The sequence below is a fragment of the Anopheles maculipalpis genome, chromosome 2RL (assembly GCF_943734695.1).
Source record: "Anopheles maculipalpis chromosome 2RL, idAnoMacuDA_375_x, whole genome shotgun sequence".
NCBI lineage: Eukaryota > Metazoa > Arthropoda > Insecta > Diptera > Culicidae > Anopheles > Anopheles maculipalpis.
In genome coordinates, this window is record NC_064871.1 from 38,800,056 (window position 1) to 38,818,330 (window position 18,275).

Consider the following 18,275-nt stretch of genomic DNA (forward strand, 5'->3'; position numbering starts at 1 on the left):
AAATGTGGACTGTGGCAACGGGATCTTTGGGAAGATTTCGTTCTTGTAACCAAGAAAAAGGGAAGCTATAACTGTGCTCGTAATATGAGCAATGAATAGAAATTTATCACAATATTTTTGATTCCAAATATCTTCGTCACGTCTCAAAGAATCTTGTAGTCCTTATCCGGATTCTTCCTTATGTAATTTTATCAATTAAATTTAAAAGATTCTCAATATGATCGCATCAGCTAAAGAGTTTGTGTCGTTTTTTATCTTCACAGAACGTTGGCTGGGTGAATCTGGATGGCGAGTTCCAGATCGTAACGGCCGAACTGCGCAAGCTAGCCCTGGTCATCATTCTCGTACGTGCCGGGCTGGAAATGGATCCGACCGCGTTCAAAAAGATCTACAAAACCATCCTGAAGCTCGGTCTCATCCCGTGGTTCGTTGAGTGTTCGCTGATTGCGGTTTGTGCCAGATTCTTCCTACAGTTACCGTGGATGTGGAGCATCTTGCTCGGTTCGATCGTTGGTGCAGTATCGCCTGCCGTTGTCGTACCCTGTTTATTCCGGTTGCGCACCAAAGGGTACGGTGTGGTAAAGGGTATCCCGACGCTCATCATTGCAGTGGCCGGTATTGATGATGCGGTATCGGTGGCAGGTTTTGGCATCATTTCCAGCATCATGTTCAGCACGCAAAGCCTCGGGCTACAGATTGCACAAGCTCCGGTGTGTATTATTGGGGGGCTTGGGTTCGGTGTGGTGTGGGGATTCTTGTGCAAGTATGTACCGGAACCTGGAGATGCGTATGTTGTACCGATTCGCACACTGATGCTGTTCGGTGGTGGACTGCTCGCTGTGTTTGGTAGTGAAGAGATCCATTTCGAAGGTGCCGGACCGCTAGGGGTTGTGTTTGCTGCATTCACTGCGTCCTACTTTTGGTGTGGACAGGGTTGGGAGCTGGAAGACAATCCAGTGTCAACGGCGTTCGAAATTTTCTGGATGATCTTCGAGCCAATTCTGTTTGGAATTACTGGCGCTTCCGTTAAGGTAGGTTGCTCTTGGCCGAGCCACAAAGTGCGATGAGATGTTCAATGGCCATAAACTTTTTTTTTGTTACAGATTGTTGAGCTGGATCCTCATATAGTTTCGATCGGTGTTGGTAGCATTTATGTGGTTGCCGTGATTCGTATCCTGACGACGGTGGCAATCGCTTTTGGGGATAAACTGAACGTCAAGGAAAAGGTAGATTTGTTAAATTATGTCTTCATACAATACATATTATGCTATATTAATACAAACCCTTCAATCTTTCCAGATCTTTGTTGCCATTTCCTGGATGTCGAAAGCGACAGTTCAGGCAGCCCTCGGACCGGTCGCCCTGAAGACGGTCATGTCGAACGAAAACCGTACAGAGGAAGAGGTCCACTATGCTGAACTGGTCAAGATGGTGTGCATCTTGAGTATCATCTTAACGGCACCACTCGGGGCCATTCTTATATCCGTGACTGGTACCAAGCTGCTCAAGAAAACGAAGCAACAGCTTGAGCCCATGGATGGTACGTTGGGTGCGTTGGGAGCTCAGACCGGCCGGAGCATCAGTTATGAATCGCCCATTATTGTATCGGTGTTTTTCCCTTGTCTGTTTCAGGCTGGCGGCGAAGCCATCGACCCTCACTGCACGACATTAGCATCATCGACGAGGAGGAAGAGCGGGAAGATATTGAGGGAATTGCGGACGAGGATACGGCTGCCAATACGCTTTCGAACGCCCAAACGGCAACAGCTTTCACCATCACGAAATAGTTCGATCTGGAGAGTGCGTAGAAGCGAAGTAACGAGGAAAACGATGATCCCGTTGTGGTCCTGTCTTGACGATGTGTACACGAAAATCAAGAGAATTTGAAAAAAAAGAAGCAGGAACTGATCGCCTTTGAGCATCGACAGTCGGTGTAGTTAGCATACAAATTAGTTTAAATGTAAAATGCCGTTTGCTGTAGCCATTGTTAATGTGGAGGACAATGACCGACCACCCTATACGTACTATATTCCATGCATAATCCCCAGGCTCAACGATATCTTCCAATGGTGGTGAATGTGATCAGTTGTAGATAAAATAGCGTTTTCATAATTGTATACATTCCTAAATCTTTAACCCTATAGCCAGTAATAGTGCTGTAGTTTGACACTTTGCTACGATCCGGATAGGTTTGATAGTTGGACTACAATGTGTTGAAACAGAACGAACGAACGAACGAATCCCCGGATGATTGGAAAGATTTGTTAAATAATGGGATAAACGTGATCCCAAATACAGTAAGCTTTTGTTTTGTTTTGTTTTAATCGTAAATGAAATAGTACTCGCAAACGCGCTGTAGGTATATAGCACTGTTATAGCTCATTATTGTTGTATGAAAATGAACGTTACTGTAAGATGTTAATAGTACTTACTTCCGTTGAAATTGTTTCTATGCAGAGAGGATGAAAGAAAAAAAACACTTATTTTTTGTTGAATGTGTAGTAAATGTTTAGCGTGAACCGCTTTTCTTTAAACTATTCCATATTCTGTAAAACTATTGATTCATTGGCCTGAGATACAGGGTATCCCAACATTTTTTTTTCCACATTCCTATGGCTTTTTGGCGCGTGCCTATATAATTTTGTTTTCATTCCGAGGAGTTTTGATGCATTCCCAGATATTTTTGTTTTTATATCACAATTTTTTGGCACGTTCCCATATATTTTTGGTTTCTTCTACTGATTTTTTATTTCGTTCTAGTGGGATCGAACTTAGAGTGCATTTCTTGAACAATAGTTTATGAGCACTCTGAGGAAATTAATTTTATTACATCCAGTTATACGAAAAATATCTGGGAACGGGTTAAACAATCTCGGAACGAGGACAAAATTATATAGGAACGTGTAAAAAAAATCTCGCGATACCTCCCTGTATGATTTCCATAACGCAATGTGCAGAATGTTGTGCAGTGACCGTCACGTAATGGTAGATGAATGACAAGCGAATGTCGCTTTTTCTTCCTTTTTCTGTAAATTCATTTATTTATCGCTAAAATTAACACAGGAACATATTCTAAAACCTTACAACTTACATCAACGATTCGGATCCCCTACTGTATCTCTTCACCTCGCCCTTATCCAGCTTCTGTGTGCGTGTGACGCTTCTTGCAGCTGAGCTTAGAAGCTTTTATTTTCTCTTTTGTTTTTTGGTACCTTTGCAAAATCTCATGTCTTTTTTTTCAGTTGCTCCTGGCGACGCTTAGTGCCGAGAAGGAAAGTTTCCCTGTGGTTAATGTTTTTTAAAAACTCACACATACACATTCGCGCATACATATATCCCGACAAACCGTTAGTGGAAACACTTCCTGGCGATGTTGCATGCCGGACAGTTTTCTTTACAGCACCAGCCCAGTTGTGTGCTTTGCCTTCCCTACTGCTGGGTGATAAAATTACCACTATTACTGCCGATGCTAGCCGGACCGGAGCTGTCCGAGTAGTGTGCATCGCTGATGCTACTGCTGCGGGCATGGTTCCGATCACCGATACTGCAGCAGCTCGGATGGTAGATCGTCTTTTGGGAGAGATTCGTCAGTACGCTTGTTTCACTGCGCAGGGAAAACTCTTTCGTGCGGGCTTGCTGTAAAGGTGAGCAGGACACATTAGTAAAGGTGTTTTCATTTCGCAATTCGCACTACGCACGCTCACCTCTATTAGTACGGCCGCAATGTCGTAGAACAGTCGCTCGACGTTGTCCGCCTGTTTAGCGGACGTTTCGAGGAAGTACATGCCGTGCTGTTTCGCAAACTCGGCACCCACCTCCTGCGGTATTTCCCGATCGTCCCGATCCGTTTTGTTGCCTACCAATATTTTCAGCACTTTCGAGTTTGCGTGCTCCTGGATTTCGCGCAACCAGTCCGGAAGACAATCGAACGTGGGCTGGCAGCTAATGTCGTAAACTGCAACGAGAAGTTATGTTTAATTTTTTCAGTCCTATTTTGTTTTACACTAAAGCAATATTTACCTAATATAAGGGCAGAAGCCGAGCGATAGTAGCTTTGCGTGATCGATCGAAATCGCTCCTGGCCGGCCGTATCCCATATCTGTAGCTTTATCTTCTGATTGTCCACCTCGACCGTTTTGATCATAAAGTCCACCCCGATCGTAGCACCCTGGCCGGGAGGAAAGAGACCCTGCGTGAATCTCCGTACCAGGCAGGTTTTCCCGACGCCTGCATTTCCCACCAAGACGACTTTGAACAGAAATTTGTAATCTTCCATCGCTTCCCACTACTCGTACAGATCGGACAATGATGCAAGTAGTAGGACCCACCTGGTGCACCTTCCTACTAAGCAATGCCACTGCCGCACAACAACTGGAAAGTAGAAAAGTGATGTAAAGTGAGAAAGACAGAGTAAAGGAAGAAAAGTCCAAATTCGGTTAGTGTGTTGATAACGACACCCTGTTACGGCTGTTCATGTTTCAATCGTCAACGATCGGTTCCATTATCACAGCAGTGGGCTTTTAAAAAGTGAATCTTTATCACTCTCCCCTACCACCCCGTTTTCAACCGCTCGCTCCGTGATTTTCATGGTGATCGAAAGTGTAGGTCCGCGTGAGATGATGAGTCATAAATTGCACGTCCATGGTACCCATTAACGCGCAACTGTTGACCGCAATAGTTGGTGAGGGTTCGCGCTTTAACAGCTCGCTCGATCGATTGCGTGGCGTACATTGCGTGCAATGCAGTATGGGAGATTGTACGGAGCGGTACAGAATACCACCACTAGGCAACAAACACACACGCGTACATAATCTGTTGGGACCGAAGGAAATTTCTGCGTCTAATCAACTCGTGCTGCACGAGATCCGCCAGGAGAGGTTCGCTGACTTTCGATTTTATTTACTTTGTGTGTGGTTTTATCTGCACAACCCATATGCGAGGGTGGTGGTGCTGATGCACCCAAGCGTATGTGTGTGTGTAGCTCACACCGTTGGGTCTGTTTTTACAAATTGCAATTGGAGGGGACACCAAATTGTTGCGGATGCACGAGCCTTTACCATCGTCCACCAAAAACGGTTTTGTTTGTTCCACTTTCTTCTTGGTTGGTTCAGTATGGGGAAGATTGGCGTTGGGTGGTGAGATTTCCTTTTCGTAACCCTGTTGTGGGGTGAAGAAGTGGTGCGCACAGGGGGCTTTGTTTTCATCCAAGTATACTGTGGTAAGAATGGGTCTGTAAAACCGGTAGTTTTTTTCTTCCAAGAAATTGTGTGCAGCTAATTTTTTTACAAATGGAATATTTACAACACAGTAACGTTTATCTTTCATTATGACCTTGCCCTTGGTACCTTGGTTGGAGAAGGTTGGTTGTCCGGAGATTTCAATTTCTTAATACCGGGTTTTGTTTTCTAAACGGAATACCTTAACATTTATATAATACCTTAATTTTGTACATCGATACTTTCAAAATATTTTAGTGTTTTGTTGTTGTTTAATTTTAAGTCAAATTCAACGAATAATTCTTGGACACCAACACCGTGTTAATACAAAATGTAAAAGACAACAATTCTAATTAAATTAATTTAGTAAGCAGTTGGTTGAAGTAGGTCATGATGTTTGGAAATTCATTTCATTTCCTTTGGTTTCCTTTGATTATATTGAAAAAGAAAAAAAATCATGTGAACAGTTTTCTGCTTGATAAGTGCGTTGATGTCCCTAATGTACAGTGACGGCCAATAAAATGAGACCACAAGCTATTGCAACAACAGATAAAAATGGGATTTTTTTTGGTTAAATTTAGTTAAACATTTTGTGGGGTCATTGAATGAATCAAGAATTTTCTAAATTCTGATGAAAATATGAGTGCCTAAAACACATAAGAGCATAAAATAAGACCATTCATATAGTAGTAATATTCGATGTAATTCGATATAGTAATAACGAAATAAGTTTTATGAAAAGTGAACGTAAAAGCGATCTTATATTATTGGCGGACACTGTATTAACTCCAATCAGTAATAGCCGAAGCGGAAACGTTCTATTAATGGATAGATAAGATTTATGCTTTCATTAATGAATTATAAGTTCAAATTTTGTTTTTTTTTTCTAAGACAGACCGATAACAATATTGAATCTTTAAAATATAAAAAAATCAAAAGTTCAGCATCCTTTGAACTGCTTATGTAGGCAGATAAAAAAAATTCCCCAGTACTTAACCATCTCTTAAACATTTCTGTCGTTACCGCCATACATCATCTACCTCTTACGCACAAGTTATCAGCGATTGTTTGCTGCTTATCATTTTGTAATTTGATATTTTATGGGTTGCCGCACCCACAGTAGACACACACACGAATAAAAAAAACTAACATTTTCAATCAAGAAACGTTGTCAAATTTGGGCTATTTCGTTTAGGAAAAGACTGGACTGTACAAATAAGCTGCGCTGTTTTAAAGCCCACATGGTCTATCGCCACACACATAACGCTCACGCAGTTTTTGTAGAGAGAATATTGAACCCATGCTCCTACTCCTTCGGCATGCTTCGAATGGTCAACGGAACCAAACACCACCGAAACGCACCACACTTTTTTCAATCAATTTAATTGAAGGCATGACACACAAACGAAAAGGAATCATGCCAACCGTAGGGAAATAGAGTGTCTCTTCGACGTTTACTCCTTTTTTTAATTTTGGCAGCAAACAATAGGCCAGGACACACCAGGACGATTAGGGCGACATTTTCACAGCAAACTAGATTTTCGTAGGGTTAAACTTTTTGGCCCTATCATAGTTGGTTCACGAGCGCACCAGCAGTTCCTCATACATAATCCATTGATGTGAATTAAAATGCACCCCTCCTTAAGGGAGGCGCACCTTCGTCCCGTGTTTGTGTGTGTATGTGCGTTGCTTGCCTTTGTTTACATTACACACCATGTTAATTAGGTCCCCGCTTCAGTTTGTTTTGCTCTTATGCTTCGCTCTTTGCCTTGGCCATCGGTAAGGATGCGTGGGCATTTCGAGTTCCTTCTACACCCTTCTTTTGCCAGCGATGAGTAGGATGGCCATGATGGTTTGCATTTCATTTTGTTGCAAAAATAAAACAAAACGAGGCCGGGACCCAGACCAGCTGAACCTGATCGCATTTGACCATCTTTGTCGTCTTGGTTGAGAGGTGATACAATTCCAGTCCGGTAATCAAGCGCATTTGTTTGTGTGTGTGTGAGTGTGTTACTCGTTCCGGCTAGCTGCACCCCGCGGCCAAGCAGGGTGTTTCGTTTGGACGATGGACGCAACAAGGGGGGTTCATAAATTCATCGCACTCGCGCTGTTGCACGTACCCCTTCCCCCCTCCTTTCCCACGATAGATTTGTGACCTCTTGGCATTTGGACATTCGGTTGACGTTTGTCAGCCCGTGTATTGGTCCTCAGGGAAGGGCTCGATATTTAGATGACGCCTTCGACGGGTGTTCTCTATACTCCTGCAACCTTCGTCACCCCTCCAGGGAACAGAGCAATTACAAAGTGGTGGTAAATTGAATTTCCGTTTCACACCATTCACCGTACGAGCGAATGTGACCAATTTCGTAAAGCACCAAATTTGTATCGAAGTTGTTAATGTGGGCGATGTGAGCGGTTTTACGTTTCCTCCGCAACGTTGGGATGAGTAATCTGTTCAGTGAAACGGAACCGACCTCTGTTGTTTCCGTTGCTTTACCTTCTTTTCTGTCCGCCTTCCGGTCAAGGATAAGATTGACGGTCGAAGTTGGCTGCTGAAAAACCTAAAAAACACAACCTGGCCAAGTCGAAGTGAGCATGCACAACGATTTCTCCATTAGGTCACGGTGCTGGTGTCGTGAAGCATGTCAGAAAATACCACCGTTTGCAGGCAGTGTGTGCAAAGAGAGAGATCTGTTACAAAATCCCCTTGTTTTGCTTGCAAAATACTCCACCCGACCCTTTTTTCTTACCATTCACACTAATCCACCTTATGAAAGAAGAACTGCCCGTGGAACAGTAGAGCAATCCGTCGGTTGTAACACGATTAAAGCAGTAGCACACAAAAAAACACACCAAACGACGAAACAATCTTTGCAGTATTATCTCCCGGAATGAGATGCAATATGCATAAACAACCACTGTGAACGCACGGTGCAATTGCAGCTTCTGGAAGCTTATCTGTTTTCAGTGTGCGGCACACCACACACAAAACACACCCTTGTGTGTTTTGGTTTTGTTTTGCAACAACAACTCTGCAAAATCCTCACTTCCACTGATTGGCATCCAGAGATATTTTCATTCACAACATTGTAGCTTTCCCTGTGGCGAGATATGGAAAATTGCGACACTTAACTCCCGAATGCGCGAACTGCACGGACGAACAGCACGGAGAACAATAACATTTTCTACCAACACACACCTGCTGTTTTCCAGATGTTGCGAGGAAGTGTGCGTTTTCAAAACACACGCACACACACAACAAACATACTGTACGGTTGCTGCTTGTCAAACTTCGGTCTTGTTCGGTCGCACTGTGCGAACGTGCTCCACAGACTCGGAACTATCGTTCCCGGAGCGTTTCGAATCAGCTGGAAGCTAATAAATACCAACCGCTAATAACGTTATCAACCCGCAGCATCCAAAATCGCTCAGAACGAAATCTACATCGCACTCGGAAGCACACGCACATACTCCTCGAGCCATGACGATCGCGCGGTACTATTCTGCTGGTGCACTGTCGGCCGCGAAAACGAACGTGCTGCTAGAATCGCTGAAAGCGGTAAGTGTTGCCTTTGTGCAATTTGTGTGATTGATTTAATGTGCGTTAAATGAGTGAAAGATTGTTTAAAGTGAATAACAATGTGCCGGGTTCATTGGGTGGTAATTTGGTAGGAACAACGCAATGATTGATAGGTATGTCGTAAGCGAGGTCAAGCTGAAGCATACAATCCGGTTTTCGCACGTGTTTAATTCGCGTCTCCCCAAAAATAAAACAAATAATAAGATCATGTTGCTTATGTTTGCTTGCTTGTTCGTGTGTGCGTGACTGAGTTGCATTAACAATCAGCTGTTTTGATTTGTGAATTAGCGATCATTTGCAACATTTTTAAATTAATTTATTATAAATGTAATTATAGTAATATGCACAAGATCAGGGATCGTGTTTAGATATCTCCCAACAGCTTTTTAAATAATTCGCCTTGTTGGTTAGCAACAAAGTCCCTCGATTGGAAGCTCCCAAAGATGGATCATAATCTTATTTGTTGCACACTTGAATTGCGTAGGAACAAGGCGTCCGGCGTCGATGTTTTTGTAGCTCGTAAATGGAAAACAACAAACAAGCAAGTCGAACGGAGAAAGATCAGGGTTTGGCGCAGAAACTATGTCAGCTACACAGGAGGAAGGAATTCCGTGCCCTGGGTATGATTCGAGGTTGTTGCTCGGCAACGATGTGGTACGATCGACAATCATCTGAACTGTACGCGATTTCGTGTTGCAGGACCCTTTCGCGGTCTGATAAGGGCAGCGATCATCATGACGTTAACGTCACTGATAAGACAAATACCGGGAGTATTTGTTTAAAAAAAAAATGGTTTCGCTTCCTACTACCTTTAGTATACTGATAACGAACCCTTTCGCTTTTCTCCATTAATATTTTATTTTCTTTTACCTTATTTTTTCATAGATTAACCCACGTGTGCGATCGTTACAGACGGAGAAATGTTTCTACGTGCAAAACAATCGCTACAAGCAGCTACCGGCAGATGTCGATGCCAAGCTGCACTGGATACTGAAGGAATCGGACACCGTCGATCAGCTGTCTGCCAAGGCTGGGCTGACGGCCGGTCCTAGTCAGGTGTTGATTGAGATCGGACCACGTTTCAATTTCTCTACCGCCAGCAGTACGAATAGTGTTGGTATCTGCCACAACTTGGGGCTAGATTTTATCGAGCGCATTGAAGTATCGACCCGCTATCTGGTCGGATTGGATGGACCGGTTGGAAAGGAAGAGGCAGCAATTGTTTCGTCCCTACTGCCAACACTTCACGATCCAATGACGCAATGTCAGTACACGGAGCACAACATTCCCACCAACGATTTCTACGAGACTGTGTCGCGATCGAAGGAAGATTGGTATTTTGTTCCGCTACTTGAGCAGGGTCGTCGTGCGCTGGAAGAAATTAATGTGAAGAATGGTTCGTGTAATGTTTAAAGTTTGCTTCACGCAGGAGGCGTATAATCAACTTTGGTACTATTCCGTTCTAGGACTCGCATTCGATGAGTGGGATCTCGAGTACTACACCAACCTGTTCGTAAAGGTGCTCAAGCGTAACCCAACAAACGTGGAGCTTTTCGACTGCGCGCAGTGTAACAGCGAACATTCGCGGCATTGGTTCTTTAAGGGAAAAATTTCGGTTGACGGAAAGCAGAAAAAACAGTCGCTGATTGAGATGATATGCGATACGCAGCGCCACACGAATCCGAACAACACAGTCAAATTTAGCGACAACAGTAGCGCTATCAAGGGCTATCAACATACGGCCCTGCGCGCTTCCTGTTTCGATGGTCCTGGCAAGTTTGTGCAGCGTTCGGTACAGTCGGATTTGATCTTTACGGCCGAAACGCACAACATGCCAACGGCGGTGTCACCGTTCAGTGGGGCAACTACCGGTACTGGTGGTCGGTTGCGCGATGTGCAGAGTATTGGCCGTGGTGGTTTGCCGATAGCTGGCACGGCAGGTTACTGCGTCGGTATGCTAAACATACCGGGCCAGAAGCTACCGTACGAGAGTGAGCAGGACTATCCGGGATCTTTCGCTCGCCCGCTGAAGGTGCTGATTGAGGCGAGCGACGGTGCGTCGGATTATGGTAACAAATTCGGCGAGCCAGTTATTTGTGGGTTTGCGATTTCGTTTGGTACGGTGCAGGCGGACGGGCGGCGGAAGGAGTACGTGAAACCGATCATGTTTAGTGGCGGTGTCGGCACGATGGATTCTGGTCTGGTAGATAAGCAGGATCCCAAGAAGGGTAAGCATTATTTTGTACCGTATATTGTCCCATATAGCCAAGATCTCTGCGAGACGGATTACAGATGGGTCATTAGCATGACTTATATGCATGACAGCAGTAATTATCAGACTCCGTCGATGAAATATTTCGGGAAATTTTACATACATTTTGGTTTAGCAGAGTTTCGGACTAATTTATTATTAAGACCACACAGTCTCACTGTAAAACAAACCTACATTGAAAAGCTCATACAAGGCCGTAAAGTTTTTCAATGGCTATCCGGGGTCTTTCACAATTTTGTTTTTTTTTAAGTAATATTTTTCTTTTGCCTCAACAGGTATGCTGCTGGCAAAGATCGGTGGACCGGTATACCGTATCGGGGTAGGTGGTGGTGCGGCCAGCTCTGTCGAGGTGCAAGGTGACAGCACAAATACTGATCTCGACTTCAATGCTGTGCAACGAGGTGATGCTGAGATGGAAAACAAGCTGAATCGTGTGGTCCGTGCCTGTATAGAGATGGGCGATCAAAACCCCATCCTCGCTATTCACGATCAAGGTGCCGGTGGTAACTGTAACGTGTTGAAGGAATTAGTCGAACCGGGTTGTGCCGGTGCAGTGATCTTTTCCAAAGCATTTCAACTCGGTGATCCAACCATCTCCACACTGGAACTGTGGGGTGCAGAATATCAGGAGAATAATGCCGTCCTACTGGACGCAAACGATCGTGACTTGCTGCAGCGCATCTGCGATCGCGAAAGATGTCCGGTATCGTTCGTCGGACAGGTCACGGGCACCGGGTATGTGACACTGCTCGAGCAAGAGTTCGATGGTAATGGAGAAAAGTTTGCTGATCGTACGAAATGTACTCGGGAGCTATCGCACGTACCGTTCGATATGCATCTCGATCACGTGCTAGGCAAGATGCCGCAGAAAGAATTTAATCTACATCACATGGAGGAACGATTAGACGAGTTCAAGCTGTCGCCCAACGTGAAGCTTGCCGAAGCGTTGAATCTTGTCTTGTCTGCTGCGACTGTAGGAAGTAAACGGTACCTAACGAACAAGGTGGATCGTTCGGTGACGGGACTGATCGCTCAGCAGCAGTGCGTCGGTCCACTGCACACACCTTTGGCTGATTTTGGGCTGGTAGCTGTGTCACACTTTGCGCGCGAGGGCATTGCAACGTCGATCGGTGCCCAACCGATCAAGGGCTTGGTTGATCCGGCAAAGGCTGCTCGAATGACGGTTTCGGAAGCACTTTCAAATCTAGTGTTTGTTGGTATTAGTGAGCTGGCGGATGTGAAGTGTTCGGGCAACTGGATGTGGGCCGCAAAGGTCCCCGGTGAAGGCGCTAAGTTGGTCGATGCATGCGAAGCTATGTGTGAACTGATGGGCCAGCTGCAGATTGCGATCGACGGTGGAAAGGATTCGCTCTCGATGGCGGCACGTGTGAATGGTGAAACGGTTGTCAGTCCAGGAACGCTCGTCGTATCTACGTACGCGCCGTGTCCGGATGTGACGGTAAAGGTGACGCCCGATTTAAAGGCGGCCTCACTAGGAATGGATACATCACTACTGTTTGTAGCGATTGAAGGACTACGTTTCCGGCTTGGTGGATCCGTATTGGCACAGTGTTACGGCAAACTTGGAGGCGAATGTCCCGATGTGAGCAATGCTCAGTGCATGAAGAATGCATTTAACGTGACACAGGAACTGTTGCGCAAAGGGTTATTGCTGTCCGGACACGATTGTAGCGATGGTGGGTTGATTACAACGTTGCTCGAGATGGCTTTCGCTGGATTGACTTCGGTCGAGATTAACCTGGAACAGCTGCTGTCTTCGAGTGATGTGTCCAACATGCAAGCATCCGCCATTCGGGTGCTGTTCGCGGAAGAATGTGGCTGGGTGCTGGAAGTGAAGCAGCAACACGCTGCTGAGGTGCTGAGTACATTCCATAAGGCTTCCGTTCCCTGCTACACAGTAGGCCGTGGTGTTGCTGTGGCCGACCTTCATTCAACCCAGTCCGTGACGGTTCGTGCCAGTGGCAAACTGGTGTTGCTGCAGGACAGTCTGTTTAATCTATTCAATCGTTGGGAGTCGACTAGTTTCGAAATTGAAAAGCTTCAGAAAGCAAAGGCAAGTGCGATTGAAGAGTACACGGGCATCGAGCGTCGAACGGGACCGCATTACACGGCCAGCTTCAATCCGGATACGGTGTACGCTGATCTGAAGCTGAGCGCAGCCGGACCAAGGGTCGCCTTGATACGGGAGGAAGGAACCAACGGTGATCGTGAGATGGCGGCCGCCCTGTTCGGTGCCGGTTTCGAGGTGCATGATGTGGTAATGAACGATCTGCTGCAAGGTCGCACCACGCTCGATCGCTACCGTGGAATCGTATTTCCTGGTAAGTTGTACACTTAACATGCCCCCGGGTAGGTCACATACTTAGTATGGGTGTTTGTATTATGTCGTATTATAAAGTATTGTATCTTTCGATCTGCTCGTCGTATTTACATAAAATTTTCAAAAGAAAAAGACTACTTTTGCTGTCGATCTAATAACATTTAGTAGAGAATTTAACAAATCCTTATTTTTCACTTCCAAAGCTGTACTCTCCTTGCATCTACGTTAAGCAATTGTTCGCTGATCAGTTTTTATTTGAAAAAAAAAAATCCTATCCTAAGTAAGGGTGTATTTTTGGTCATTGAAATGAAGGTTTAAAACGAAAGGACAAGTTAAAAAACACTTTTTTCCATTTTTTTTTTCAGGAGGGTTCAGTTACGCTGACACGCTTGGTTCGGCCAAGGGTTGGGCCGCATGCATTCAATACAACGGCACGATCGCTCCACAGTTCGAGCACTTCCGCCAGCGCAAGGATACGTTCTCGCTAGGTGTTTGCAACGGTTGTCAGCTGATGGGTCTGATCGGTTGGGTCGAAACGGGACTGACCGCGGTAAGCGCAACTGATAGCGTGCCCGAAATTGTGCTGGTAGGCAATCGATCGGAAAAATTCGAAAGCCGTTGGGTAACGGTACGCGTTCCGGCGAGTCGCTCGATCATGCTGCGCCGTTTGGCTGGGAGTGTGCTCGGATGCTGGGTTGCGCATGCTGAAGGACGCTTCTCCTTCCGTACCGAGGCCACACGTGATCGTTTGCAGGTGAGCGAGTGTGTCGCAATGCAGTACGTGGACGATGCGGGCAATCCGACCGAAACATACCCGATGAACCCGAACGGAAGTCAGCTGGGTATTGCGGGTGTTTGTTCTCCCGATGGGCGTCATCTGGCAGTTATGCCTCATCCGGAGCGGTGCGTACAGATGTGGCAGTGGCCGTACGTGACAAGCGACTTCCCGTACAAAAATGCTTCACCATGGATGTCCATGTTCCAGGAGGCTTACCTGTGGTGCCAACAGTGAGGAAATACGCGAGCTAATACCATTCCAGACAATCCAGCTAATGTGTAACAGATTCGTCCCGCCATCCCCCTCTCCCAAATCTGATAATTTTTTATCCTTTTTTAATTAAAGTACTTTAGCCGTAAACGCTAAAAGCATATCTTACTATCGCTCCATTTATTGTGACGCGGTAAGAAGTATCTATTCGATGCCATCAAACGGCAACCTCCTAGACTAAGAACCATGCTAAGCCTTTGAAATAAACGTTCTTCAAGTTAATCACAATTTATACAGCGCTATCCATGTAGCTCTCCGTCCCAAACGGTACACCGTTTGGCGTGTGCGCCACACTTGAAAAGGGAAACACGTTGGCACGGTCTCCGATGTAATGAAGTCAAACCATTTAGTGTATCATCAAGATAGATTCCGGGAATTAAACCCATAGCCCGAAGATAGTCTAGGACAGAGCAGCAGCCTCTCGGTAGGTTGTGCTTCTCCAAAATAAGGCCCAAGGGAAACAAAGGGCAAAAAGGGGGAACACAATCAATCCCGGGGAAGAGTCTTGAGAAACCAGCACTTAAAATTCAACCGCAAATCCATTTGAAGAGCACCGGAGGTTTTTGGTGGTGTTGGGCAAAATGGCGAAACGGTTTCGTAAAAGTTTTTCCTTCCAAAGATGTTTTCTTTCGCCTTTTTTTCGGTGCCTTTTTCGCATTCTTTGTTTGGATGGAGCGGGGAGACGGGTTCACTTCCGTACGATGCCCACGTAAAAGCGATAGACGCTTTTCATCTAGTGAGAGTGAATCAGAGAGACAGCGCGAAAGAAAGATAAGATAATTAGCTACACTTGAGGTGTGTACGCCTTGAGAAATGCGTTTACTTTAGGTATCGTTGGGCGTTGGGTGATAGGTGAAAGGTTCGAAGGTTCCGCTTTATTTCACTTGCCTTTCCAGCACTAGGCCCGCACCCCCGAATCTCAACCGTACGATGCTGGGTACGGCACATAAATAAGTATCTTTATTTGACCCAAGCCCGGAGACGCGTTTTTCTCGTTTCGGTTGTGAATCTTTGTAATGTAATCTGCCTCTTTCCCAAAACCCCGGCTGGGAGGGCTTGCGAGATACGCTCCGCGGGCCACGGTTTCGGGAAAATCGAATCAGTAGCACACGGGGAGTAAAACCCCTGCTTCGACGAAGGCAGGTAAGAGAGCCAATTGTTCAGATGAAAGTTTTGCCGTAGGCGGCTCAAGTATGTGTTTTTCCGCAGTCTCAGTCGTGGCCGGGCAGCTGTAGCGATAGCAACGTCTCGCTTACCGGGAACGGGGGAAAACGGAAATGTTTAAATTCCCTTCCACGCATCCGTTGAATGTTTCCTGCGTGGCGTGTAGCCCTGAGGGGGTGGTGCACTACTAGCTTGAACATTTCGCCTCGCTAGCTTCTTACCATTTTTCGCAAATCTCGACCTTCGCAACACACACAGGGCAGGGAATCTGTTTACCATGGAGCATGGATGCGGCAAGGAGGGCCGACAGTGTGGATTGAATCTGTTTCCAGAAACTTCAAGACACCGAGTCTGGGACCAGTACCGTTTCATCTACTTCCGTTCAACACGAACTGGAGCTGTAGGCTCGGGTAGGTTCTTCAACTAGCAGTAATAGCTAACGGTAAATGAAAAAAGGAGAAATCTTGTTCAAACCATAGCAAGGTAAACTGATAGTTGTTGGCGCTCATCAGGCTCACCTCCGACGGGTGGATCGGGGAAGGACGTTCATGGATGGCAGGCTTGGAAAATTCCAACGAACATGCCTAACATTAAACCCGAATGCCGCTCGAGTCCATGTCCACGAAAAGTACTCGATTACTGGAATACTTTTACATTGCTGGCAACAAAAAAAAAGAAAAAGATGACTAATAGAAGTCTCGTGGTGCCATTCGTTGCTCAAGCAAAACAGCTTCACTAGTGCTGGTAGGGGGAAAAAGGGGAGAAAAATTGATAGGAAAAGAAAACGGTACAAATTCTTGGGAGATAAATTACTGAAATGTGCTACAATGTACTGGAAAAACTTTTAACGGTCCAGTATGCTGTTGAACTTCTGCCTTGGATTAGACTTAAATGTTGTGTTTAAAGTTTACTGGCTTTCATTATACTGGCAAGTCAGTACTCCGGCCAAATTTTTCTGGGTAATTTTGTAGTACAGGTGGTACAATAAAGGAGTTTTTATTTGTATTTTGGCTAAACACCATAAAGTTGGGACCAAGAAATTTAACAACTCAAATTCTGGTTACGAACAACATTGAACAGCTCTAATGGACTTAAAATTGATCAACAACCAATCAGATATTGCGATAGTAGCGAAAGTTGGGACAAGCGTACCATGGGGGTAAGTGAGCCACCCAGTTTTTTAAAGTAAAAATTGAATTAAATAACCTAGTTAGTTTACAAAACGGTTAATAGATGGGATTAGATTTAGTCTACCATCTTTCAGGAATAATAGTCAATTGCTCTAATTTGTATCTGCAATTTCCTCCTGATCAATAGCATTAAGTGAAATATTATAGTAATTCAACCCGTTCAAACAAGCTCTCAAAACACATAGAAACAAAAAATCCATCTTATGTGTGTTAGATGACAAAGTTGAGATTAAATTTTATCGACTTGCAAATAGTAATTTTACTATTTTTTCGTAATAATAACAACTATTTTTTTATTTAGCTCGAAATGCTAAATAAAACGAAATTTCACCGACACCCGTCGAATACTAGAAATCCGCAAAGACAAATCCTAAATCCAGTTGGGTACAGAGTTCTGGTCGTTATGAAACTATTTTTAACGCTCAAAAGAGGAAGAATTTTTGAACCACATTTACCCCTAGCATATAACAAAGAAACAACTAATCTGATTTTCCATTTTTCCATAAATTTTGATGGTTTTATCTGAATGATCATCTGGCCTGCCTTATGGGTGGCACTTTTGCTTCAATACACAAAAAATCATTTTGTTTTCTTTTTCTGTTACTGATCAATAATTAGCGTAAAATGACAATGAAAGCATATTGAGGTTTTATAAAACACATTTAAGTAAGTTACAGCATGAACTGCTTACTGTGACACTTGACCCAATTTCCACTAACGAAAACATACGAGGAATATGTTTTCGTGGAAAAAGGGTGAATGGAATAAGGGCGAAAATATGAATCGAAAAAGAGCGAAGATAAAATAATGGAAAGAAGCGGATGCGCTAAGAGCCATAGAAGAGGATAATCGATATCGGAAGAAGCTCAAGGATAGGATGAAATAAAAAAAACAGTAAAGGGAATTAAAGTTTTGCGTATTTACAAGAAAAGGTATGTCAGAGGCCGGGGCACAGGGTTAGGAAATTAGCATCACACCAGGAAGAAAAGGAAAAGGAAAACGTTTTGAAGAAGGAAGCAATCTGAGAGGGAAGAATATTTTCAATGCATCTGGATATGGAAGATGACCAAATTCAGGGAGGACTCATCATTAACAAATAACGCAAACAGTAGAGAGTGGGTCAGATGGGCACTACTTATATTGTTATAGTTAATTAATCTCTATAGGCCCCAAGACAGTGTGTGGATCACATAATTCGAAAGACACCTGACGACTAGTCTGAAAGTTTTTTTTAGATCATGTACACGCAGAAGATGCGTGGTGTATCCGAGTTGAGATTGGGTTTAAAAAGGTTGAACTTTTGCGGTCTTGGCTTGGGTAGAACAAAGCCATTTCACACCCACGTTCCACTAGAAGTATGCAAAAGAAGAGATTTATTTGTGGGAAGTTAATTTGACCTCTATCAAAAATTCATATAAAAGTTATTAAAAAGGCAGCATCAATGCAGGACTTATTTTAGATATT

General features: G+C 44.5%; 4 protein-coding genes across 8 annotated transcripts in view; 3 read left to right on the forward strand and 1 right to left on the reverse strand.

Moving 5' to 3' along the window:
* The window catches only part of LOC126557356 (sodium/hydrogen exchanger 9B2), a 200,570-nt gene extending 198,777 nt beyond the window's left edge, over positions 1-1,793 (forward strand). For 4 of the 5 annotated variants that reach the window (XM_050213097.1, XM_050213096.1, XM_050213093.1 and 1 more), the window contains 4 exons: positions 264-1,031; positions 1,104-1,226; positions 1,300-1,549; positions 1,633-1,793. In XM_050213097.1, the coding sequence (XP_050069054.1) occupies positions 264-1,031; positions 1,104-1,226; positions 1,300-1,549; positions 1,633-1,787 (1,296 nt within the window). In that variant the 3' untranslated portion in view covers positions 1,788-1,793. The remainder of the gene's footprint in view (positions 1-263; positions 1,032-1,103; positions 1,227-1,299; positions 1,550-1,632) is intronic. The other variant, XM_050213092.1, reaches the window with a different exon arrangement.
* LOC126559566 (protein kish) overlaps positions 1-18,275 on the forward strand; it is a 416,586-nt gene that overhangs the window by 319,636 nt on the left and 78,675 nt on the right. The gene's annotated exons all lie outside the window — the stretch shown is intronic.
* Positions 3,430-4,290, reverse strand: LOC126558938 (ras-related protein Rab-30). The gene is made up of 3 exons (XM_050215027.1): positions 4,021-4,290; positions 3,705-3,955; positions 3,430-3,636 (listed from the first exon to the last, which is right to left on the reverse strand). Exons 1-3 carry the CDS (start codon positions 4,274-4,276, stop codon positions 3,430-3,432), a joined length of 714 nt encoding a protein of 237 aa, XP_050070984.1. The 5' UTR covers positions 4,277-4,290.
* Positions 8,649-14,455, forward strand: LOC126556737 (phosphoribosylformylglycinamidine synthase). Its single transcript, XM_050212206.1, has 5 exons — positions 8,649-8,775; positions 9,682-10,192; positions 10,263-11,024; positions 11,344-13,410; positions 13,775-14,455. The coding sequence occupies exons 1-5, from the start codon at positions 8,698-8,700 to the stop codon at positions 14,419-14,421; spliced, it is 4,065 nt and encodes a 1,354-aa protein (XP_050068163.1). The 5' UTR covers positions 8,649-8,697; the 3' UTR covers positions 14,422-14,455.